Source organism: Carlito syrichta, unplaced genomic scaffold, assembly GCF_000164805.1.
Source record: "Carlito syrichta isolate Samal-C Ts95f unplaced genomic scaffold, Tarsius_syrichta-2.0.1 Scaffold313881, whole genome shotgun sequence".
Classification (NCBI taxonomy): domain Eukaryota; kingdom Metazoa; phylum Chordata; class Mammalia; order Primates; family Tarsiidae; genus Carlito; species Carlito syrichta.
In genome coordinates this window covers 567627-594800 of record NW_007257977.1, presented here as the reverse complement: position 1 = coordinate 594800, position 27174 = coordinate 567627, and the positions used below count along the sequence as shown (strand labels likewise).

Genomic DNA, 27174 nt, shown 5'->3' with positions numbered 1-27174 from the left:
AAAAAAAAAAAAAAAAAAAAATCTCTTGAGTTCTTCCATTTTCCTGTCTCTACTGCTTTTATCTTAGTTCAAACTCTCATCCCATCCAGATCTTAACCACAGCCTCTTAATCAGTCCTCTGCCTCTACACATGCCCTTCCAACTCATTTTCTACACTGCCATCCTATTGGCCTTTCTAAATCACAAATTTGATCAATCTTCTCTTGCTTTGAATACTTCTCAAATCCCAAAGGATAGCCGGTAAGACTTTCCATCAGCTAATCCTTTCCTCCCACTTTAGCCCCCAACTTTAGCCTCCATCTCCTTATGATCACTCTACTCATATTTACCACATGGTATATAATTTATTATGGTTCATTAATGTGCTAAGTCTGCCCTTCTGGACCTTTGCATATATAGTTCCCTCTATATGGGACGCCTTCCTAATTTTTATTTACCTGACTAACCCTCACTTGTTTTCAAGAACTCGGACGTTCTTGAGATATTACAACTTCCTGAATAGTCCCAATCCTCAATACCCAGTCTAGACTGATGCTCTTTCTCCTTGTTTTTATCTCACCTTGTGCATCCCTTTCACAGGAATGGAACCATCTGCTTTCCTCTCTTTCAATTAGACCATTGACTTGCAGTAACCTTGAGGGCAGGGACAGATCATTTTCACTGTTATGCCCCACAAAGTGCCAAGTACATTATCTGTCACAATATATGTCTGTTGAATTAATGAATTAGCTAATTAATAGTAATCTTTGCAGGAGCATTCCCCTGGACCAAGAGATAAGCTAGCAGGGGTCCCTAAACTTGTTTGTGCCATGGACTCCTTTGGCAGACTGTTGAGACCTAGGGACCTCCCTCAGAATAATGTTTTTAAATGCATAAAATAAAATATATGAGATTGACAAAAGAAACCAGTTAGATTGAAACACATCTGACAACTATAATAACCAACTCTGTGAGACAGTAATGTATGTGCTTCATTATGCTATTGAATAATATGATCTAGCAGTGAATCTAATAGCTATCATTATTTTAAAATAGGGATAAGAGTAAAAGATATTTCCTATCTACAATAACTATATATGATATGAAAATATCTGTAGTTAATATTGGTGACAGTCAGAAGTACTGCTAATATGGTGTTTTGTTTGTTATCTATATTCATAATTGAAGGAAATGCTAAATAATAGAGATTAGTGGAAAAAAGATGTAATTATTCCTAACCAAGTTTACAGCAGTTAAAAAACCTTATTCAACAGGATTTCCTAGAAGGCAGGGAGAGTCAGTAATGCCAACAGAGGGTAGCGGGGCAGATTTCACTCCTAGTATCACTAAATTTTTATCAAGGGGTAGACCATATGCCTCTATAAGTACTGTCATGATATACCAGTAGATATATTAGAAATCATTAATTGTGGGAGTGTGAATTGTTCTCCTGTTTTTACTACTAAAGTTAAAGTATTTAGGCTGCTTTCTGGATTATTTATAAACAAGGAAACACGACCGGTCACTAGCCTCCTCCAAACTCTCTGGGACTCTATTTCTTAATATATATTATGAATATAATAATATCCTACTTCAGGACACACTATGAGGATTACTCAAGATTGCACTTGCAAAGTGCTTAATAGTGCATTCAATAAATAGCAATCAGTAGCCCAGGTTGCAGTCTTAAGGCATCTGATGCATTATGAATACAGTTAGGAGTAGTATATGTCACAGCACAGACTTACCACCGGTGCCCCTAACAAAATTGATTTCAGGGAAAGTGGAAGTCCATGAGACTAGATTTCTGACCTGAACTTTGAAAGGATGAACTTGAAACTCCTAAATTCGATCTCTGGCTTATCACTCTCTTATCTATCCTACCTAAAGTAAAATCATCTCTCAGAAGCATGATTGGGGATTTTTAGAAAGTCTGCTTTGACACGATAATCTTGACCAGGGTCTAATTCATTTTTTAAAAATGAGAACTATTCACTTTACCTGGTATTCTTCATAAGTGGTAACGTAATGTGTATAGACATTGCATAGACCTGAAGTAATGATGGTCATGTTCTGCATCCCATAAGTTGCAAATTCCTAGGAGGGAAAAGTAAGTATCAATAAAATTATTCTCTGTGTTTTCTGTTTTGTTTTCTTTTCTAAGAGATGGGGTCTCACTCTGTCGCCCAGGCTGGAGTACAGTGACATAATCATAGCTCACTGCAGCCTTGAACTCCAGGTTCAAGTAATCTCACCTTAGCCTCTCAAGTAGCTGGGATGGCAGACATGAGCCACTAGGTGCAGCTAAATTACTCTTCATCTTAAAGTATATGGTATTATCATCCCAATTATACTTAATGCATAATCATTGATGTGAATTATTTGTGTAAGATATCTCTCTTAACAAAATTCTTTCCAAAGATTAAAACTGCCTGGGAATGCAGAAGTATCAAAAATCCTTGATGAAAAGTTAGAACCATAATTCTGCACCACAGTTGGACAAGTCAATGGATCTATGAGCATCTGAATGATGGCATCTGCAAATGTAGAGATTTCTTATGACTACTATAGAGATTTTTTTTAAATATACTTCCTTAAAAAATTTAGCTAACCAGAATAGTTATCTCCAGCATCAAGTAATAAGATATTTGTTGATATGTAATTTTAGAACAATTTACAATACTGCCTGAATATAAAGAAAATCATAATTATAATACAGATAAAAATACAAAATTATCAAAATGCAGTACATCTATTTAGACTGTAAAAATTTAAGATAGTATGGTACTTAGGAGTTATTTGCTATTTAATCTATAAAACTATTATCAATCTTTAAATTATTAGTATGTAAATACCAATAAAGTATTTTAGTCTAATGATAACTTCTTTATATTTTTAAGCCTGGTTCTCATAATACCAATATTCCATATTCACTTCCAGCCATTAATTTCAGGAATTGTGGCACTCTAGTCATCTTAGGAAAGATTAATTTTAAAAGTACCAGATTCACAGGGATAGGAAATACTTTTTTCTGCACAAATATGAATGTGTAGATATTTATTTACTTTTTAACTTACTGTTTGAATTGTTTCTCGAAATCTTCGTCCAGACATGGTCCTGGGACAAGAAAACAGAATTATGTGAATGTTGACCTATTTAGAATGTGTGCAAAGTAAACAGGAAGACTTGTCATGAAAGGCAAAAAGTTACCCTGGCTCATCACACGATAAAATATGTAGGAACCCAATGACGACGCAGAGATGAACTTGAGCTTTTTTTCCCTGACCGTCCTATCTTCAAAACAAGTCCTAAACTGAAAACAGTCCATTTGACCAAAGGAGGGAAACCGAATCAGTGACTATCACTGACAAAAGTGATAGCCACCATCATTTTCCATTCTTGAGTCAGCGAAATGTATCAGATACATTCTATGTTAGTAAGAGCTGAGGTAGGTAGAAAGTGTGCTACTGTTCCTGCCTCTAAGGAATTTACCATTTCATTCATTCAGCTAAGCCTTCAATAAAATACTGAGCATTTACTATATACCAGGCCCACCTCTAGGTGCTAAGGATTCAACAGCATGGAGTTTACATTCTAGGGAGTTTACTTGAAATAGTTTTAACTTAGTGTTTTCTCTTTTACTCTAATAGTACTTTAGGTTTACAGTTTCCAAGACTTGTTTTGTTTTCCAAGAGTTTACATTCTAGGGAGGGGAAGTGGTCAATAAGCAAATAAAAAAAGTTAAGATGATGATAAGCACTGTGGAGAATAATAAGAGGGGGTACGGATGAAAGGGTGTGGTGGTGGACGTAGTGATGATGCTGGTGCCTAGGCTGGTGGCTGATGCTGGTAGTGATGTTGTGGTGATGGTGGTAGTGATAAGTAAAGACTATTTCATATAGTATGAACAGGACTTGTGTCCCTGTTAGACATTTGAGTAAAGATTACTGAAGGGATGGGAATGATGGCTAGAGGGAAAGTGCTCCAGGCAGAAGGAGCCATAAATTCAGACCCTGAGACAAAAGCATCCTGGATGAGTCTGGGAAGTGCAATGATGCCAAGGAGATGGAAGGAGGGGTGAGCAAAAGAGAGAGAGCTAAGAAATCAGATCACAGAGATTGTTGAAGACCAGATCATGCAGAAGCTTATAGGTTTGAGGATTTACCTGCAATGAAATGAGAAGATACTGGAGGGTTATGAGCAGAGAAGTGACATGATTTAACCTATGTTTTAAAGGGATGAATCTGGCTGCTGTGTTGAGCAAAGACTACAGAAGGGTAAGGATGGAATCAAGTAAATCAGAGAGGAGGTGATTATAATTATCTGGGTGAGAGACAGAGGTAGCTTAGACCAGTGGGTCATGAAAGAAAATGTTGAATAGTATGTACAAAATTTGCTGAAGGAATGAAAGAGGAAAAAATAGAAAAAAGGAGAATTCAGGGATGACTTCAAAGCATAGGGCCTGGGCAGCTGAAAGATTAAAATTGTCACTTAGATAGGAAAACTACATATCAAGCAGGTTTAAAACATTTTTCCATGTTTTTTGTTTTTTGTTTTTGAGTTGGAGTCTTACTCTGTCGCCCAGACTGAAGTGCAGAGGCACACTCCTGGCCACCACAATCGCGACCTGCTTGGCTCCAGCGATCCTTCTGCCTCAGCCTTCCAAGGAGCCGGAACTACAGGCACACACTACCATGTCCGGCGAATTTTTCATTTATTGTGGAGATGAAGTTTCACCAATTTGCCCAGGTGGGTCTTGAACCCACGGGTTCAAACAATCCACTTGCCTCAGCCTTCCAAAGTTCTGGGATTACAGGCTGAGCCATCGAGTTATCATGTTTTTAATACCTAAAAACTGATTGTTGCAAGTACCTGTTCTTTAATATAATTTCAAGTATTTCTATTGACATAATAATTCATGATACCATTCTAACTCAGAATAAGTTTTTAAATTTTAAATTTTTCATTTATGTTTCAAGTTAGTCATCATTAATAGGCATCAAGAGATTTATTCTTCAGAGACTCCACCAAGAGAGGGTAGCAGTATTTATCACTGTCACCAAACATAGTACAGTAGGATACCAAGGGGTTAGTACAGAATTATCTTCCCATGATAAAAAGCAATTCCATAGAAACACTCAGCAAACACATGTTTAATTAAGAAATTAAAGAGAACTCACGTAAACTCCCCAGGGATGGCAGCTATGGCCAAGGACCCAAGAGTAATAATCTGAACATCAACAATATCTGGATGCCAAGGATGAGGTTTTGATAGCTGAGAGCCCCAAACAAGAAAATAATGTTAGGAATGTTACTTTATATGGTCAATGGATATATTGTGGTCCCAGAAATTCCTTTATCAAAGGATTTTAAATGTTTCACGCTGGTTTTTGATTTATCCTATTATAGGTTTAATTTGTCATTTATGACATAGTATTAAATATTCCATATGGTTTTTTATGTCCTGGTCATAACATGTGAACCTCCAATGCCCCATTAACCTGGATTCATCAATGAAGTTTTTGGGGGATTTGTCATTGTGGAATCACAATGTGTAACAGATAACCAAAGATTCTCTTAGAGTACTGTAGGTAACTATCTTCATGCACAATAAATATAAAATTTTACTTGAAATAGTTTTAACTTAGTGCTTTCTCTTTTACTCTAATAGTACTTTAGGTTTACAGTTTCCAAGACTTGTTTTGTTTTCCAAGATTTCTCCGATATTCTATCCTTTTTCCTACTCAGATGAGGGTAGAGTATGAGGGTAGAGTCTGCCCCACCATTCCTTCCTTTTCTCTCTTTCTTCTTTCAATAATTTTAATAGAATATTAGGGGGAAAATTCTATTTTAATATGTTTGACAACCCATATTTTCATAAGAACTGGAATAATCTTCTGACATTTAGAGTGTGAAAATATATGTTTAAAGGAGTGTTAAAAGAAAATTGCTTTGGTTACTAATGTTGCCTGAATTGTGGGAAAATTGAGACATAAACATGCTTCTTTTTATATGATCTAAAATGTTTTCCTCTGAAGACAATTCTGTGCAGACTCCCTTCCTGGACCCAACATAAATGAATTTTGAATGAGATAAGTGTTAATATTACTCCTTCTTTCCCACTGTCTTGTTTCATTTATTTATTATAAGTGCAATAAGGTAAATCAATACATTTAATAATCATGGCCCTTATTCCTTAGAGTTAGACTAATAGCACTCATTTTTTAATATTAAAAATTTGATATGGGAATATCTAAATAAGACCTCCCATCTCAGTAGACATCTACTGTTTATTATCTGACAGTTTACAATTTTAAAAATAATAGAGGATTTTCACTACGATCATAAAAATTGCATTACCTCTCCAGTGTGAAGAAGGACTGGCTTTGGTTTATGACATTCTTTGATTTCTTCAGACGGCTTACCCAGGATCTGGTCCCGAATGGTGTCCCAAAATGGATCCCCTTCTGTTTTTCCTATTAAGAATGTTATGATTAATATATTTCCTTAAACCAACCCTCTGAAAAAGTCATTATTTTGATAAATATTGTACAATAACTTTTTTCTGAGTTTCAGAGACTTTATTAAGGTTTTTATTCAATGATTCCTAATAGTTTGAATAATGGAAGAGGAAAAATTTCCTGTGTGTATCATAAAATAGGAGCCATTATTTAATTAGTTTCAGTGTGATCAAAAGAATAATAGAATATATTTTGCTCAATATCCTTAAACTTATGTTTCTATTACTCTTTCTTGTCCAAGTTGCAAATAAAAACAATCTGACATGGTTAACAGCAGATTTATAAATTAAATCACTTTTTTGTGCTTTGAAAACAAAAAAATGATACCTTCAACTCATAATACCAGTTGTCTTACTTATAGTCCCTGAAAGAATCTCTCCTGAATTCTCATTTGATTATACACACACACATACACACACACACACACACACACACACACACACACACACGCAAGCAAAAAACAGGCCTCAAATGCTCAATCTTAGAAAAAGTTTTGTGAACTATAAAAACTATAAATTGAGAATCTATACTTTATCAGGAAAACATAAAAATTGTAAACATTTGTGTACCTAATAACAGAACACCAAATACAGGAAGTAAAACTGACAGAAATTGAGGGAGAAATAAACAATTCAACAATAATAATGGGAGTTTCAATAATCCACTTTCATTAATAGATAAGACAACTAGTCAGAAGATCAATAGAGTAATAGAAAACTTGAAACTAGAAATCAAATAGACCTAACAAACAACCTGTAGAATACTCCACCCAACAACAGAATACATTCTTCTCAAGTGCACACAAAACATTATTTGAGATAGACCATGTGCTGCCCATAAATAAAACTCAATAAATTTTAAAAAGTAGAAAGAATACAAAGTATGTTTTCCAACCACAATAAAATGAAATTAGAAATAAATAACAGGGAAAGATTGGAGAAATTCACAAATAAGTTAAAATTAAGTAATTAAACCTAAATAACTAATAATTAAAAAAAACAAAAGAAAATCTGGAAATACTTTGTGATAAATGCAAATGAAGATACAGAACATCAAAACTAATGGAATGCAGTGACAGCAGTGCTCAGTGGGAAATATAATATACAATAACTTTTTTATGACTTAAGTGGGAAATATAGTATACAATAACTTTTTTACCTTAAGACACTGGAAAAGAAGAGAAAATTAAACCTAAATCAAGCACAAAGAAGGAAATAATCAAGATTAGAAAGAAAAACAATTAAACAGAATAGAAAAGCAATAGAGAAAAAGCAATGAAACCAAAAGCTGGTTCTTTGGAAAGATCAACAAAATTGGCAAACCTTTAACTAGATTGACCAAGAAAAGCAGAGAGAAGACTTACATTACTAGAATTAGAAACTAGAGGGGACAGTACCACTGACTTTAAAGAAATAAAATAAATTATAACAGAATACAAAGACTAATTGTATGCCAATAAATTAGATAACATAGATGAAACAAAATTTTCTAGAAAGACACAAACCACTAAATCTGACTCAAGGACCTATAAAAGACCTATAAAAAGTAAAGAGATTGAGTTAATAATTTTTTTAAAAACTATCTAAAAATGATAACCTAGCTCAGATGACTTTACTACTGAATTCTACCCAAAAAAAATTTTTTTCAAAAACTCTTCCAAAATAGAAAAGGAAACACTTCCTAACTCATTTTATGAGCCAATATTATCCTGATGCAAAACTAGACAAAGATATCTCAAGAAAAGAAAACTACAGATAAATGTATCTTATAAATATGAACACAAAAATCTACAAAACAAAATACTAGCAAACTAAATACAGCAACATATACAAAAATTGTTATACATCATGACCAACTGGGATTTATCCCAGGAATACAAGGTTGGTTTAACGTTCAAAAATGATTAATGTAATACAACATATTAATAGACTTTAAAATTCACATGATCATCTCAACAGACACAGAAAAATCATTTGACCCAAATCCAATTCTGTATTATGATAATAACACTCAACAAATGAGGTATAGAAGACTTCCTCAACCTGATAAAACCCATAGCTAACATCATGCTTAATGATGAGTGACTAAATACTTTTTCCCTTGTTATCATGAACACCACAAAATATCTACTCTTGAAACTTCTATTCAACATTGTTCTAAAGGTTCTACCCAGGGCGATTGGGAAAGAAAAAGAAATAAAAAGCATTCATATGGGAAAAAATAATTAAAACTATATCTATTTGCAGATGACATGATCTTATATACAAAAAAATCCTAAATAATCTGTAAAAAAATATTAGAACAAATAGTGAGTTCAGCAAGGTTAGAGAATAAAAAGTCAATATACAAAATCAATTGTGTGTCTACACACTTGCTATAAAAAATCCAAATATGAAAGTAAGAAAAATTTAGAAATTAAGAAAACAATGTCATTTGCATAGCACCCAAAGAATAAACTTTTTGTATTTTTTTTAAATTAGTTTAACAAAAAATATAAATTTATGTTCTGAAAATTACAAAACTGTTGAAAAAGATTAAAGAAGATGGCAAGACATCAATGCTCATGGATTTAAAAATGTAATGTTGTTAAAATGGCAATAATCCCCAAATTAATCTGCAAATTAAATGCAATTTCTACCAGAATCCCAGCTGACTTATTTGTAGAAACTTATAAGCTAACCCCAAAATTCATATAGAATTACAAAGGATTCATAATATTCAAAACAACATTATTTGTTTTATTTACATGATTCATGTTTTATTACATGAAAACGTCTATATGAATATTTATAGCAGCATGATTTATAATAGTCAAATATGGAACAACCTAAGTGTCCATTAACTGAAGAATGTATAAACAAAATCTGGTAAATTGTTACAATGGAAGAGTATTCAGTCACAAAAAAAGAATGAAATACTGATACATACTACAACATAGATGAACCTTGAAAAGATGGTGCAAAGTGACAGATCCAACCAAAAAAAATGCCGCCATGTATTGTTCCAACCAAAAAAAATGCCGCCATGTATTGCTCCACTTGGACAAAATGTTCAGAATAGGATTCTGAACAGAAAGATGAATGGTTGCTTAGATCTGGGGAAATGGGGGTGAGGAGGTACAACAGACAGAGTGTACAAAGTTTCTTTTGAGATGATAAAAATGTCCTAAAATTGACTGTGATTATGGTTGCATATATCTATGACTATACTTAAAACCATTGAACCGTGCACTTTACATGGGTGGATTGTATTGTAGGTGAATTATATTTCAATAAATCTAGTTTTTAAAAAAGAAATTATTGTTTTAGAACATTAGACCAAACTGGATGAAAGAGTACCAGGAAATATGATGCCATGTATACCAAATTGCAGCTGTGTTTATTAACTTTTAATGTTTCCAAAATACAGTTGACCTGGGAACAACATGGATTTGAACTGCCCAGGTCCACTTATACACAAAATTTCTTCCATCTCAGCCACCCCTGAGACAGCAAAACCAACCCCTTCTCTTCCTCCTTCTCTTCAGCCTATTAAATATGAAGAGGTTGAGGATGAAGATAAAATAATCCACTGCCAACTAATGAATAGTAAATATATTTTCTCTTATGATTTTCCTAATAACATTTTATTTTCTCCATCTTCCTTTATTGTAAGAATATATAATACATATCACATAAAATGTGTTAATAGACTGTTTATATTATCAATAAGGCTTCCAGTCAACTATCAGTTATTAGTTAAGTTTTGGGGCCGGGCTCGGTGGCTCAGCCTGTAATCCCAGTGCTTTGGGAGGCTGAGGTGAGTGGATTGCCTGAGTCTGTGGGTTCGAGACCCTCCTGGACAACTTGGCGAGACCTCATGTCTACAATAAATAAAAAACTAGCCGGGCGTGATACCGTGTGCCTGTAGTTCCAGCTACTTGGAAGTCTGAGGCAGAAGGATCGCCGGAGCCCCGCAGGTTGAGGCTGCAGTGGCCGGGAGAAGCCACTGCACTCCAGTCTGGGTGACAGAGTAAGACTCCAACTCAAAAAAAACAAAAAAAGTTTTGGGAGAGTCAAAAAATATACACAAAATTTCATGCAGGGAAGTTGATGCCCTGACTCCCACATTGTTCAAGGTCAGTTGTATACATATATAAAAGACAAGACTGAAATAAACCAAAATGATACCAAAAGTGATACTCGTCAACTTTTTTCACTTTCTGTACAATGCATATTATTATAGTAATCATCATAATAACAGTATAAAAGCTAAAATAATCAGTCACAAATTTGTAGAAACAGATGCAGGTAGAGAACCTGGGACCACACGCTTTATGCTCCTAAAAGCTTGTGCCCTCAAGAATTCTGGCTCCATTAAAGGAATCAAGGAGACACTAAACGAGTTGGAAGAACCAATTCATACTGCTAAAAGTTCACGTGGAATGACAGTATCCCTCCCCACTCCCTCCACTCAGCCTCAGCACAAGTTAAAATTATTCATCAATACATTGAAATGCAAAAAGAATTTGTTCTTGATTCTATTTGAATTAATGAAAAGCTACATTTTTTTTAAAAAGCACATGGGCTGTCATACAAACCTGGTAAACCAGCAGACTCCTGGGTTTAAAAATAATAATTGCATTGGCTACCATGAAACCTTATCAGAGGATAGAACCGTGAAGCTTCAGAACCAGAAACCTAGATTTCATTGTACTTCACCTCACCTTGTGTAAAATTGAGGCTTCCAACTCCATCGATGGTGCCAGCTGCAAAACTATAGCCCAATGCTGGTTTACATGTTTTTGCCTAAAGGAAACATTTAAAAGGAAAACAAAAACAGAAAAGAAACAACAAAAAAAAAGAAAGAGAAGTTAAGCAGAATGTAAATAATGAGATCAACCCAGAGCTCCACCCTTGTGGCATAATCGGTGTGAACACTTACTGTGTGTGTGGAATTGAGCCAGACGGTCACATCTGACATGTTTACCCACTGGTGCGCGGAAGCCAGTGGTCCGATTACCTCCTGGGAGGCGGAGGCATACAATTCCTGGAAAACACACAGCCTTACTATTCCATGCAAAAAAGCTAAAGTGAATACTACCAACTATACTCAGAGAATACCAATCCGGGAAAGCGTTTCTCCAACAAAGATTTTGTTTTACTGACTGCTTAAAAATAGCCACTACCCATGTGGATCTCTCTTCCAAACCCAGAGGTTTTCCCGGAAGCATGAACTCTCTGACACTGTTGACCTGTTTCTACTCCCACAAAAATGGATTTCTAGTGATACAGCCTATGGCACAAAAGACCCCCATCTCACTTGACAGACCATGGAGAAAATGTAAGATTAGGAACAAGGGAGCCAAATTCCTTTCTTTGTCAGAATGAGAGTGTCTCTTATGGAATCTTCCTGCCAGAATCCTTGAGTCCTTCAACAGGACTGGTGCCAAGAGTGACTTGGAAGACTTCAGGCCCCATTTATTCATCAGCCCCCTCACACTCCACAATCCACTCTTGGTGCTTCTGCTTTTGTTTTTAATATGGTCAATTGATGCTTTTTCAACTCTATGGGAAAAGTGAGTCAAAACACATTTAGAAACCTGTTTTTGCTGATTCATATCATAGAATATAGGTAAATCCTGTTTCATGGGTGTCCCCTTGCCTGACACCTAGATCATTTCCGCTGTCCTCATCCCAATTTAAACAGCCACATGTGAGTTCTTGAGATAAGTTGTTAGTAACACCAGCTGCAGCCTGCCCTCCTAATTAAGAGGGAAGTCATGCCTTGCCGAGACGAGAATGCAGAAAGTGGGACAAATCTTTATTGCTCTCAGGCCCAGAACGGGAACAAAATTTCTGACACTAAAGTGTGTGACGGGTGCACACCCTAAAGAGAATCTGTTAATTTAGAATAATCCACTGATAATACCATGGTGATTAAAAAGAAATGGCAGCAATTAGGCGGGCTGTTGCCACCAATTTTATGTCTGAGGTTTTTAAAGGTGATTTTGTCCTTTCTTAATTGCCTCTGAAACTGTTTAGAATCCTTGGAATAAATTATTTATTTAAACATACACACATATGTGTGTGCGCGTGCACACACAGCAAAGGTATAAGCTATGAAAAGAAAGGAATTTAACTATCTTTATTAGTGACATCTCAGTTTGAGGTCTTCTGTTGTCTTTTCACTCAGAAATCTGTCTCCATGGAAGCTGAAACAAAATATGGGGACAAAATAAAAGATAAAATTTAGGAAAAGGAGGAGGGTAGAGTCATTCATTGTAATCTCACTGGAAACCCGATGCTCACTTCATCAAAAACTTTTTTTGTAAAGAGAAGATGCACGATCTCTGTATATTAAAGAACACTAGGAACTAATTTAAATACAAGTTGCAAGAACTGAGAGTTAAACCGCTCAGCTTTGTCTCATCACCAAAGGAAAAGTTCAGAAATGGGTGACTTTTGGCAGGCAAAGGTCTCACAGACTTAAGAGAACATGAATCAGTCTGGTCATATGTGATACCACATGAATTGAAAACCTTACAATCGATCAACCTTCCTGCAGCCTAAAGCAAGCATTCTAAACATTCTAAAATAGAATGTTTTCCTGATTACTTGATTTTAAATGTACTTCCCATAAGAAATCAGACCCGAGCAGTCAGAAAGAAGCTCCCGTGTGGTTTGTGAAGGCAACCTTCCAAACTGACCTCTTGCAGACTGCCCAGCACAGCCTGAGCTTTTAATGTCAGTGGATTGTAACAAGCAATTTTAAATGAGGATAAAGGGAGTGAGGCCCACGGCTTACCTTTGCTCTCTGATATATGGTCCGTCCTATAATTTGCGTGCTGTCAAGCATGTCCCGTCCAGGTCCCTGAGCAATGCACATGCTAGGCTATAGCAAAATGAAACAAGATGCATTCCCAGTGAGATAGCGATTAATTTAAGGAATGGAAAATTACAACTGAATTCAAGCAAATCGATTTTTAAGCCACATCCTAGTATTACTTTTTAGATATTCTCTCAATGCATAGATGAGAAAAAACAAAATTATAAATGGAATTGAAGCAGTGAATGTCTTTAGAAATGATCTATTCCGGCACCTTACTTTTAAAAATAAGGAAATTGAGGCTCAGCTGGGTTAAAGGAATTGTTGGAGATTATACAGGTAGCTAATATCTGAGTGAAGACATGACGTCAGGTCTTTCCATTGGCTGCACACCTTTTTACTTGCTTGTTCTTGCCTATAATCGACTTAAATTGAAACTCAGTTAAAATTACATTGGAACAACTAGCTGACCCTCAGGGAAAAAAAAAAACAGTAAATAAATTCAGCCCTATTCCCTATCTCTTACATCAGGAAAATTTGAGATTGCTCAAATACTGGAATATTATACACTTAAGGCCGAGGTGAGGGGAATACCTGATTCCACGGGTTGAACAGCCTGGGCAACTTGGCAAGACCTCAACTCTACAATAAATCAAAAAATTAGCTGGGTGTGGTAGCACATGCCTGTAGTTCCAGCAACTTGGAAGGCTGAGGTGGAAGGATCACCTTAGCCCAGCAGGTCGATGCTGGGGTGGCTGTGAGCATGCCACTGCACCCCAGCCTGGGCGACAAAGTGAGACTCCAACTCAAAAAAAAAAAAAAAATTATGTACTTAATATGTTAAGATTACCTAAATATTTTTTAAACTACTAAAATAAAATATGGGAAAATAGGAAAATATATTTTATAATCTACGAGTGTGGAGGACCCTTCTGAAAATTATCTCTAACAGGCTTAAATTTGACTGCTTAAACATTTTAAATGTCCATATGAGGAAAAAAAAACATAAAAGACAACTGATAAACTAGGATGAAAGTTTACATTGTTTTGACAAAGTTAAGACTTTAATATATTAGGAGTTTTAAAAAGTCAATAAGAAAAAAAATCCTCTTTTTAATTCCTTTCGATTCATTCATATCCATAACCTTGAGTTAAGGTTTCTCTTAATCACAGTAAAAAGCATCCTAACGGATACACCATAGAATATAGATGAAATAGGTAAATCACACAAAAAAAGTGCAAATGGCCATTCAACATTAAAACATATTCCATCACATGAATAAGTACTTGTAAATGTAAATGACAAAGGGACAACTTCGCATAAGTTTTATATTTTCTGAACTTTTCAATATTTTGCTTGAAATTTTTCATGAGCATAGATCATTTTTTCAATATTAAAGCTATGTTCTAAAATAAAAAATTACTTTTTAAAGAAATCATATTAAAGCAGAAGTTATGGTAATGTTTGGCCATTTCCCTCCTTCCCTATCTTAAGAGAATCCTGATTTTGTTCAGATACCCATATCGCCCCATGTGGCCAATGTGACTCAGAGGGAATATCCCATTTCCAGTTCCATATAAATCTAAGCCAATCATAGCAACTCCCTAGGGTTGATAGACGTTGGTTTGGGAATCCCCAGCTTAAGTCAAACAACACATGTCATTTTGCACACAACTGTTTAGATCCACGGATGGGCATGTGACACAAACTGGCTCAATTAGACTAAAGAGAAGAACTTTTATTCCATGTTGGAAAAGAGATTTTTCTCTCACTCCTACTTTATATGGGGGAAAAAATGCATTCCCTTTCTTATTGCTAACAGCCACCTTGCAAATCTGAGAAAAACCAACCGATATATGGAAGAGAACAGAAAGAAACAATATTCTGTTGGGGGGAGCAGTGGATATGATTTTTGTTGTAACTCATTTTGGTTATGAAAGCAAAGTATGGACTGGGACATGGTGGCTGATACCTGTAATCCTAGCATTTTGGGAGACCAAGGTGGGAGGATTGCTTGAGCCCAGGAGTTTGAAACTAACCTGATTAGCATAGCAAGACCTTGTCTCTACCAAAAAAAGAATCAAAAAATTAGCCAGGTGTAGTGATGCACACCTGTAGTCCCAGCTACTTGGGAGTGTGAAGTGGAAAGGATCAATCACCCAAGTCTAGGAGGTTGAGGCTGCTGTGAACCGTGATTATGCCACTGCACTCCAGCCGAGGCAACAAAGTGAGACCTCAACTCAAAAAGAAAAAAAAAAAGTAAAGTATGCTCATTGTAGAAAAAAATATAAAATGCATAAATAAAAGAATAAGAATATTCACAATAGTGCCAAAAAGAAAAGATTAACAATTTAGGATGTTTTATTTTGTCTTTTCATTATATTTATTGTCAAAATTGCAATCACAATGAACATATAATATTACATATAATGAATATATAATATAATGAACATATATTCATTTTCTTACTCAACATTGTATAGTATGAACTTTTCCCCACATTATTTAATATTTCAATATAAGACATTAAATGAATGCATGATATTCTATTGCAAAGAAGTATCATCACTTATTTAATTATTTCACCTGTGAATTTTGAAATTTAAATTATCTTACAATATATTGAAAATTAATATCATGGGCAGACAGCAGACATTCTTGCTGCTTTTCTGCCCATTGTGCCCTTCACAATATATCTTTCCTTTAATAAATATTTCTTAATTCAAAAAAATTAATAATATGTGAAAATGTTGCATATAAAGAGTAACAAAGAAAGGTTTTCTATATAAACATAGTAAAATAGGCCAGATGTAGTGACTCATGCCTATAATCCCAGCACTTTGGGAGACTAAGGCAGAAGCATTGCTTGGACCCAGCCTGGGCAACATAGTGAGATCTCGTCTCCACAAAAATCAAAAAATTAGCCAGGAGTGGTGGTGTGCACCAGCATTCCTAGTTACTTGGGAGGCTAAACTAGAAGGATTGCATGAGCCCAGGAGGTTGAGGCTGCAGTGAGTCAGAATTGTGTCACTGGGTAACATAATGAGACCCTACCTCAGCCCCCCAAAAATAGTAATATATAATATAGAAGTATATTGTGAAACTATATTGTTCATTGAATGGGGTTGGCTGGTATAGAATAAATAGCCCAGAAATACTGTATAATAAAACTAATATCACTGTTAAATGTTCTACAAACACAGACTGAGAACCCAAAAACTAACATATGCTCATATCAAAGCTGAAAACAAATCTCAATGAACAATTTTTTAAAAAGCAGTTAAATAAATGATGGTATAGCCTTACTTGTCTTTAAAAATTGCCACACAGATCTAGATATAGTCATAAAAATATTTCTAAGATAAACTAGGTAGAGAATTCAAGTCCTAGACCAATAAAAAAGATCCATAAATAAGTTATAACATTTTGCTTATGAATACATAGATAAATACATAGGAAAAAATATGGAAATAATAATTTCTGGGAAGGGTAGAGAGTGCTACTCTTTGTGTTTCCATATTGTTTCCATTTTTACAGCAATACTTTTTGTTTGTAATTTTAAAAGAAAGGAAAAGAAATTTTGCTCCAGCTGGGTGTGGTGATTCAGCCTGTAATCCCAGCACCTTGGGGTTCGAGACCAACCTGAACAACTTGGTGAGACCTCATCTCTACAATAAGTCACAAAAACTAGCCAGGCGTGGTGGCATGCAACTGTAGTTCCAGCTACTTGGAAGGCTGAGGCAGAAAGATCTCCTTAGCCCAGCAGGTCAAGGCCGTGGTGGCCATGAGCATGCCACTGCACTCCATCCAGCCTGGACAACAGAGAGAGACCCCAACTCAAAAAAAAAAAAAAGAAAGAAGTGTTTGCTCCTATATTTTAAAAAACTGTATAGACTGTATAATCAATGAGAAATGTCTCAGGCAGATAATTTTTGGTATAAACTTATGATGTCAGAAATGCCAGGGCAAAATGTTTCAGAATGTCCATGTATGGGGAAGGGAAATTAATTTCTGACAGTTACTAAATTGTCTCACCACTCAAAAAACAGTCACTCAAATGGAAAAATATAACTTTACCCAATTGAAATTGGGTGTGGGCAAATGCTTTTGAGAAGAGCAGATGCTAGAGGTAAATAGGCCAGTATATACCTGAGGACAGCATAGTTTTAAATTAATGATACACATTCAAACACAAGGCATACATGAGATGTAAAAATAAAGATTTCATGAGCCATAACTACCTACCCCACCAATGGGACACGTGCTATTGGCGTTATCACAAGACTCTCCAGTATTGATGCAATGTGGGCCGAGAACGTTGGGGGATACATCTCCTAGGTTTGATGAAGCAAAAGCTGCTACAAATGGTCCCTGACAAAAGAAACATCCAGATGCCTTTTATTGTTTCTCATTTTCCATAATGATTTCCATTAAAAATGCAAACATTCAATTCACTCTGGTAAACTATTCAAAATCAGACATAAAAAAGAGGATGTACAATATTCTGAGAATTCTTTTTATTTCTGAAAAGGCTAGCCCGGTAGGCAGAATACATATTATTACTGAAAATATTCCAATTATCAACAAAGCTGTTTCAAGTAGAAGAGTTTCAAATTTATGGCTCAAACAAACATTTTGATGAGGAACACTGTATACAACAACAAATTATAAAATGCTGACCTGTCAATTTAGTCTATGATGTTAAATCTGGAACTCAGAGATCCGTTTTCCCTCTAAAAATAAATGTCCTATTGGCTTTAAAACAAAAACAAAAACAAAAAAAGAGCAAATGCAGACTTTCCTGTTCCAAAACTGAACCTAAATATACCATCCACCATCTGGACCTCCTCTTCCTGTATCTTTTCTCTCTTTCTTCAGCCTGATTAGAGCAGTGCAAGGCATCAGTTCCAACCCAACTGGTCTACCATTCCACCTTAAAATCTCATATTTTCTTAGGGGAAGAGATAACTAAGTATTGGAGATCATGTGTCTTTTTTTCATACTAAAAAGATAACATCTCAAATTGCCTACCATTCAAGCAATGATAATAAATACACATCTCTTTTCTTTCTCACAAACTGTAGGCTAAAATGAGCAAAGAGAGTGAGTTTTGCCAAAAAAGGAGCTGGCTATAGTTAGGATGTAGTTTGTCTTCACCAAAACTCATATTGAAATTTGATCCCCAGTGTGGCAGTGTTGGGAAGTGGGGTTCCATGAGAGATGTTTGGGTTATGGGGGCAGATCTCTCAGGAATAGATAATTGCCCTTCCCTCCAGGTGATTGAGTTATTCTCTCAGGAACGGATTACAGTAGTTCTGCAAAGCAGATTGTTAAAGAGTTCTGTTTCCTCATTATCTCTCTTGCTTCCTCTCTCATCATGTGATCTCTTAGTATATGCTGGCTCCCCTTCGATTTTCTACCAGGAATGGCCTGAGACCCTCACCAGATATAGTTGCCCAAGTTTGGACTTTTCAGTTAGCAGTATTTATAAATTCCCCAGCCTCAACACAAAACAGACTAAGACAGAATTAAAAGATTAGACTGAGAGTTAATGTAAGCTAATATCATTATAATAAAATGTTAATTCTAGGCAAGGGCCTGGGGCTTTCATTTCATCATCTATTTTTATGAAGTTAGTACTTGGATGCTGAAGTCAAGAAGAGCAGGGTCCCTCTTCTCACTTATCTATCTGTAGCTGCAAATTTACCCACAATTGAATAACTTCCTGGACTACATGGGTTGGGTTCCTGTACACTCACCATGCCTAATCCCATCACTCACTGAGTTTTAAAGGTACAAAAATAAATCTGATGGATAAGGGTTATCTCTGACTTAAGTCTTACTGCAGGAAAGTAGAATAAGGTCCTGAAAAGAAAATTCACAGCTAAGAGAGAACTCTAGACCAAAGAAAAGGACTCACTATAATCTGTCTTCATTCAGGGTTCTTACACCATTAAAAAGGTGCTTAAATCTCTAAAAACAAAAGTAAATGTCAACAGTTTGTCATATTTTCACCTGGATCAAAAACTGAGATATATTTCAAAAATCTTGAACTTGCTCTTCCTTATTCAACTAATTATAACTTTGTGAAGTCATGAACATAAGCCGTATCTAACACACAAAGCAAATAATTTTATTATTTATTCTTTACTTTTCTTTCCTGTTAGGGAGGATGGTGAATGCTTTCTATCTAAACATAACAATATGTGAGGACCATGATGACACTTTTTCTGGGATTTGAACCACCGACTCTGAACATTGCATGCATGACGACACTCAATGAATCAAGACGAAGCTTCCAATGACACAAATTCTCACCTCTCCAGGTAGATATCCTTTGTTCTTCTCTTGCTCGAAAAGGTAAGCTGCATAACCCATATTGTCACTATTTACAAGATGGTTGGTGTTGTTCATGCTGACAGGGTGAATGGCAAACCAACTGTAGAAGAGCAGGAAACCCTAAGTTAATCCAGAGGACCAGAGAACTGGGACTGAAAACAGTGACTGGGGGCTTACATTTTCTCCAGCAGGAAAAAATATTTTAGAAGATAAGCATTCTACATTTAGATTCCTTTATTTTTAATGAGTTTAAAATACAAGTAATGTTCTCAAGAAGGCTGATTGCTTTCTTAAATTAAAAATACAGAACTTCCATTTTCATGAATATTTCACCATCATCATAAGACTGGTCAGTTACCAGAGAACATACCTACAGAGTTGCATAGACCTGGATTTTGTCCTTCAAAACAGATACATAGATAATAACTATTTGAATTAACCCAATCTGATTCAGCAGACATTCACTGAGGGTCAACTCTATGCCAAGCACTGAATAAACTGTAGTTTACTCTCATCTCACAGAACAGAGATGTGAACAAACGGCTTTAATACAGTGTGACAAATGTAAATAAATAAGCATAAAGTGTTTTGGGACCACATATGACTAGCAATTAATCCTTGAGGGTATTACACACAGAAAGAACAGCAGAGTAAGTGCACAGAGGCATGAAAGAGGTTGTTATGCATAATTCATTATATCCTTATGCATAGGAATACCTTGTTTAAAGGTAGAGATATACAATTTATGAATCAATTGCACATCTGTTACCTTATTTGAACTTCACAAAAACCCTGAGGGATAAGTTGTTTTACCTCTACTCTGCATAGGTGACTCAGATAAGCAAAATGATGTCCCTCTTGTCACAGAGGCCTAGGACTCAAAGCTGGGTGTTGTGACACTTTATCCAGTGACCTTTGGAGGATCAAACTCCCACACAGGCAAAAAAAGATATTCACAGAACAGAAGGCAATAAAGTAGATTAACTGGAATGCTAAAGAAAAGAGATGTGCCAGTTCATAAAGTGTCAGATCAATTTAGGATTTTTAAAACTCTTTTGTTGATGCAATTCTTCACTGAAAAATTTTCAGTATAGCTTACATTCCTACCTAAGTTATATGGTGCACAAACTAAACATTTACTTAATGACTAAGGGAGGTTTTAGGATTTCAAGATCATTTTTGGGAATCAATTCTCATCACCTAACAGAAGTAGATATAGGTCAGAGGTGGCCAGCTCAAAGCCCATTGGCACTGGGCAGGCAGCATAAATGACTTACACTGGTGGGTACAGTAGGGACTGGTGTGGACTTTGGAGAACTTGTAGGGTCTAAAGGTCGCAGCCTCGACTCAGCTTTAGCTAACAGCTGCCTTATGTAAGCCAATGTTGCCAGCTCTTCCAATTTTCTCAAAAGGAGACAAATCCATGTTTTCATATATATTTATTCAGTATTAAAATTCTTCAAGAAGAAAATAGTATCGAAACAAAGGAGGTAATTGCTACAAATTAAGAGACTAGAGACACATAGGCAACAAATGCAACCTGAGGACTTTTTGGATTCTGATTCAAACAAAACAATTGTTTTATAAAAAAGATTTTATTGATTTGATGAGGGAAATTGAACATAGACTGGGTATTAGATCATATTGAGAAATTAAGTTCAATTGTGTTGGTTATGATAATTAATTGTGGTTATATATTTTTAAAAATATTTATCTGATAGTAATACACACTGGAATATTTATGAGCGCAATGTATAGTGTTTGGTATGTGCTTTAAAATAATCTAGCAAAACAAATAGAGATGGCCGGGCTCAGTGGCTCAGCCTGTAATCTGGTGCCTTTGGGAGGCTGAGGTGAGTGGATTGCCTGAGCCCACGGATTCGAGACCTGCCTGGGCAATTTCATGAGACCTCATCTCTACAATAAATCAAAAAAATTAGCCAGGAGTGGTAGCGCACGCCTGTAGTTCCAGCTACTTGGAAGGCTGAGGCAGAAGGATCGCCGGAGCCCAGCAGGTCAAGGCTGCGGTGGCCAGGAGCAGCCACTGCACTCCAGTCTGGGCGACAGAATGAGACTCCAACTCAAAACAAACAAACAAAAAAAAAACAAATAGAGATGGAATGAAAAGTATAAAACAGAATGACAGAGTACTGCTGATTATGGAAGCTGGATGATAAGTTACATAAAGATTTACTACCCAAATCCCTTTAAATTGGTATGTATTTGAAATTTTCCATATAGTTTCTTTCTCATGTTGGCAATCATTTTGTATTAAAAAATAATAATAACTGTGTCAGACCAAAACACCTGTCAGTAGGTTGAATTTACTCCCTGAGATGCCTATTTGCCACCATGCAAAGGAATAGAAGTTTAGGTTGAAGATATTTTAAAGCCATTCCCTAGAAATTACTTTCAAGGTTTCTATATTTAAGAAAATCTTCCTGTTCATTTGTGTGTGTGGTTTGTGTCTTTCTCTCAAAACTCAGGTGTCTACCTCATCAACAAGGGAAGCTGCATAATCAACATTTGTATACCAAACCCTGAATTGTACCCCACATCTTTATAATAAATAAATACATAAATTCAGGTGTCAGGGGAAAGCCTAATTAACTTGTGTTTGATTAATTAACAAAAATCAGCTAGTGGATTTTGGTTTTCTGGAGTTTTGCTCTTTTGTTTGGAAGGAAATATGTTAGTGGCATGGCAGATAAATTTTCATTGTGACAAAAATATATCTATCCAAACTGATCACAGAGGTCAGCCAGATTCAGCTACCTGCCATCTGTGCATTGCAATCATAGAAAACTCACGGAACAATTCTCCCAGCATTGACTATCATTTAGCACATATTAGTCAGAGGACTTTATATACAAGATCTCATTTTACCCTCACAAGAATTTAAGATTTTCTTAAATATAGAGTCAGGTACTATCATTATCCTCATTTTACAACTGAGGAAATTAGGAGTGGTGAAGTAACCTGACCAAGGTCACACAGTTTTATGTAAGTCAAGAAGCAGGGCTATGAACTCAGGCTTGTCATTGGATATTTATATGCTCTTACTCACTATGGGATACCAGTTCTGTCCTTTTTCTTTGTTCACCTTCTCATTCACTACACATGTAGTTTAACTTTGACTCTGCACTAAGCACCAAGAGCATAAACATGAGTGCAGCATCATCTTGGCCTTAGAGAAATGCTTCACAAAAGATGTGACATTTGAGCTCAGTCTTAAAAGACAGCAGAGCTTGGCAAAGGAATCCCTAGAGAAGAGACATTCCTGACAGAGGAAACAGTATCAGCAGAGGCATGGTGATGCAGAGTGGCATGTGTTGAGAGAAAGAATGGATGGATGGTCAGGATGGCCAGAGCAGAATGCATACGGGCAGGGAAAGATGACTGTTAAACCATTCATTCAATCAACATGAATTTATTGGAAGCCAAGTGTGTGATTGACATTGTTTTAAACTTCAAGGAACATAAAGAATTGGATTTGTTCTCTGTCATCGAGGACCTTACAATTGGCCGCAATGATAAGTGTGAAGAAAGCAAATGCTTCTTATTTCAGTCTACTAATCAGACCACAGACTTGAATTGTTCTTTATTTCATTTATTTTAGGCTTTAAAAAGTAAGTTGAACTTTTGCTCTACAAAATTTAAATAAAACAAGTGTTCAAAAAGCAGTATTTGAATGAAGGGAAGGAATTTTGTATTTTTTCCTCCTTTGTCCTTTGAAATGTGTGCTATCAAAACATCAGAGTTGTCACTGCAACCAAAGTACTATGGTTATAGATGAATATTTATAAAGATATGCAAAAAGGTGATCATTTTAATTTAAAAACACTGTACTTATATTTTATCTGGTCAAAACATATTCTTCAAAGCAAAGTTCAAAAGAAAGGAAGACAGGTTTAGTTTCAGAAGTTAGAAAACAGACATAAAAGGATAAATATGTCCCTGATGATAAACATTTTTAAATAATGATTATGTCACAGCTCATTGTAAAATAGGAAGCAGGGTCTACTTGGGACAGCATGATATAATTAAGAGTACTGAGGAAAGTCAAGAGATTGGAGATCTTATTCCTAGTCTGTAACTAAGTTAGTTAAAATTTCTGGATCTCTGTTCCTGAGATTTAAAAATAATAGATTTTGACTATGCTTTGAGGATCAATATACAGCATATTAATATAGATTATTGTAATTATTTGCTCCTGCTCTGTAAAGGAAGTGTTTGGAGTTAAAAATCTCTAAGACCTCTTTCAATTCAGACATTGCATGTTTTCTACTCTGAATCAGAAAAGAAAAGCCAGATGCAAAATCAAGCTCCTTGAATATTCTAAAACAGTAACAAACGCACCCCAGTTTCTCTTCTCTCAGACATGAGCCAACATGTCCAGGGTACAGATCATGTCCTGTACAAAGGTGTCTGGCAAAAGGGGTAAGTGGGGGATTTAAATTTAGCCCTTGCTCAACTCATTGAGCCGGGAACTTCAGTCAACCCAGAAAAGGGGGTGCCTGTGTGCGATTTAGATCAAGATGTTATATGTTACAAGTGAATTGCCCCAACCTAAATGTCCACAAATAGAGAAATAGGACACTGTACATCCATTCAAAAGTATGGTCCATGAAGATTCATAGTAACAGGAGCTCTTTGAGGAAATGTAACACAGGCTGTAATAGGTTGAATGGTGTCCCCAAAATTCGTACCCATCTGGAACTTCAGAATGTGACTTATTTGGAAATAATATCTTTATAGATGTAGTCAGGGTAACAAAAGAGTGATCTAACACTGGCTCAGTGTGGGCCCTGAATTCACTGACTAGCATCCTTATAACAAGAAGAAAGAAAATGAGGCATCCAAAGATATAGAGAAGGTGATATGAGGATAGACACAGAGGTTGAAGTCATGAGTCTACAAGCCAATGAGGCGCAGGTAGCTAGGAGAGAGGCATGGAACAGATTCTCCCTCAGAATCTCCAGAAGGATCCAAATGCTGCTAATGTCTTGATTTTGGATTTCCGGCCTCCTGACCTGTGACAGAATAAATTTCTGTTGTATTTAGCCACCCAGTCTACATTAATGTGTGGCTTCCTTGGGAAACAAATACATTTATTACAGTGACTAAGAATACCAGTCTGGAGTCAGATATAAGTTACTTAACCTATTTGAACCCCAGTGTTCATCTCTGCAACATCATGATAATGGTCGTGTCTACCTCACAGCATTTGATGATTAAAAGAACGAAAACATGTAAAGTGCTTAGCACAAAGACTGGCCTCTACTAAGAATGAAATAAATAAATGTCCACTGTGAGGATATTAATGTGGACCCAATATTGCTGCTGCCGCCGCCAATGATAATAAAAATAATGATGATGACAAGGGAAACAGATACAAAGCTTTGAGCATAAATATATATATGAATCATAAGATTTTTTTTAAATGTTAAATATAGCGGGGCACGGTGGCTCAAGCCTGTAATCCCAGCACCTTGGGAGGCCGAGGCGAGAGGATTGCCTGAGCCTGAGGGTTCAAGACCAGCCTGGGCAACATGATGAGACCTCCTCTCTACAATAAAAATAAATAAATAAATACAGTTAGCTGGGCGGGGTAGCACATGCCTGTAGTTCCAGCTACTTGGAAGGCTGAGGTGGAAGGATCACTTGAGCCCAGCAGGTCAACGCTGGGATGGCCATGAGCATGTCACTGCACTCCAGCCTGGGTGACGGAGTAAAACTCCAATTCAAAAAGAAAAAAAGTTAAATATATGGGGGATGGTGCTCAACATATGCAACATAAGTAAATCCAATCCATGTGAGATGGGCATGAACTAACTAAATGAGATTAGTCTGCCCTCTCGTGGCAGAGACTTGAATGCTCATAAAATACCCATGTGCTCTTCGGTTTCCCAGTCCTGTTTGCAGGGTGGGGCCTGTGAACAGCTCTAACCAAGTTTTTAATGTGTTAAGCCACTGGAATTTCACATTCTGTCTGTTGTGACACTTGGCACTAATCATCTTGATAAACACACCTGGTTTTCACTTCCTCGCTGTCCTCACCCCACCCCATTGCAAACTATTTGGGAAAGGAGAGAAAAGGGTGTTCCATTGTGTTCTACTAGAAGGATTATTAGGCCCAGAATTTTACCCAAAGGGTGACTGAAGCAATTAATGAAGACCAGACTGCTTAGATTTTTTAAAGATAATGAGGCCAGGCACGGTGGCCCACGCCTATTGTAATCCCAGCATTTTGGGAGGCCAAGGCAGGAAGATTACTTGAAGTCAGGAGTTTGAGACCAGGCTGGACAATATAATGAGACCTGCCTCAAAAAAAAAAAAAAGTAAAGTTAAAAGCTACTTGGTGGCTTTTAAGAACATAAAAAGCAAAATAAATAAAAAGGCAACACTCTGTGACCAAGGAAGCCCTTTTAAAGTTACAGGTAAACCTGAGACCTGAGGCTAGCATTCTAGAAAATATTTCCACCATCTCTGTCCCAGAGAAGAGATGTACCTTCTCAACTAATCCTTTTTTATCTTCAAAAATCCTGAATGAAAAAGTCCCTCTAGATGATGATATTGGAGAGATTTCAGGTTTGGGTAGATTCCATTAAGTTACAGCAAACAAAACTCTTGTGCCCTACGTGATATGATTAAGGGATCAGCAAAAGAAAAACAGGAAATGGCCAATAAGAGTACTTTTTTAAATTCAGCCTAACTACGAAGAGATTCAAAGGAAAACAACAGTGATTTGGCTTTTTTGAGCCTACTACTTGGCAACAATTGTAAAGCGTGATCAAACCAAGATTGGCAAGAGCAGGGGAAACAATGTTCTGCTAGTGTTTAAGTAGTAGGAGTATAAACCAACAAAACCTTTCCAGAGGGCTGTTTGGCAATTTATAGGAAAAGCTTTAAAATATAAACATTCTCTTTGGCTCAGCAATGCCTTCTAGAAATTTAGTTTAAGGAAATCATTGGCAAATATACAAGATGACTGTTCAAAAATGCTTAGCACAGTGTATTTTATGATGGAAAACATGTAAACAGCCTAAAAACCAAATGACTGCTGATTGGTCGAGCACATTATAATACACAAAATGAAATATTTAACAGCAATTTTTAGATAGTGATTTAAAAAATACTAACTCGCACTCACTAGCACTGAAAGATATTTGTAAGGTATTGTTAAATGTAAAAAAAAAAAAAGTTACCAATCCTGATAGACAATAAAATCCCACTTTTAAAAAAATTTTTTAAATGACAAACATGCTTAGAACAAAAGCCTAAAAGACTATGTAACAAAATGTTAATAGAAGCTATCTCTGAGTCCCAGGATTATCAGTTAAGATTTTTCCTTTTTAATCTTTTTTAACTGTTGTGATTTTAGAAAATAAATGAATGAAAGAAAGAAGATTTAAAAACTACTCGATGCAACACCAAGAGCGAACTCTATGATAAACTAAGTGTGACAACGGTGTGTTCGTAGAGGCTCATCAGTTGTAAAGACAGTACCATTCTCCTGGGGGGACG

At 36.0% G+C, this 27174-nt stretch overlaps 1 protein-coding gene across 2 annotated transcripts in view; it reads right to left on the bottom strand.

The window, feature by feature from the left end:
* Positions 1-27174, bottom strand: part of ASAH2 (N-acylsphingosine amidohydrolase 2) — a 65626-nt gene that overhangs the window by 14741 nt on the left and 23711 nt on the right. The window contains exons 7-15 of one of the 2 annotated variants that reach the window (XM_021718848.1): positions 19627-19747; positions 17554-17679; positions 13287-13373; positions 11424-11528; positions 11206-11287; positions 6340-6455; positions 5160-5254; positions 3057-3096; positions 1981-2076 (exon numbers count right to left, since the gene is read on the bottom strand). In XM_021718848.1, coding sequence (XP_021574523.1) covers positions 1981-2076; positions 3057-3096; positions 5160-5254; positions 6340-6455; positions 11206-11287; positions 11424-11528; positions 13287-13373; positions 17554-17679; positions 19627-19747 — 868 coding nt within the window. The remainder of the gene's footprint in view (positions 1-1980; positions 2077-3056; positions 3097-5159; positions 5255-6339; positions 6456-11205; positions 11288-11423; positions 11529-13286; positions 13374-17553; positions 17680-19626; positions 19748-27174) is intronic. The other variant, XM_021718849.1, reaches the window with a different exon arrangement.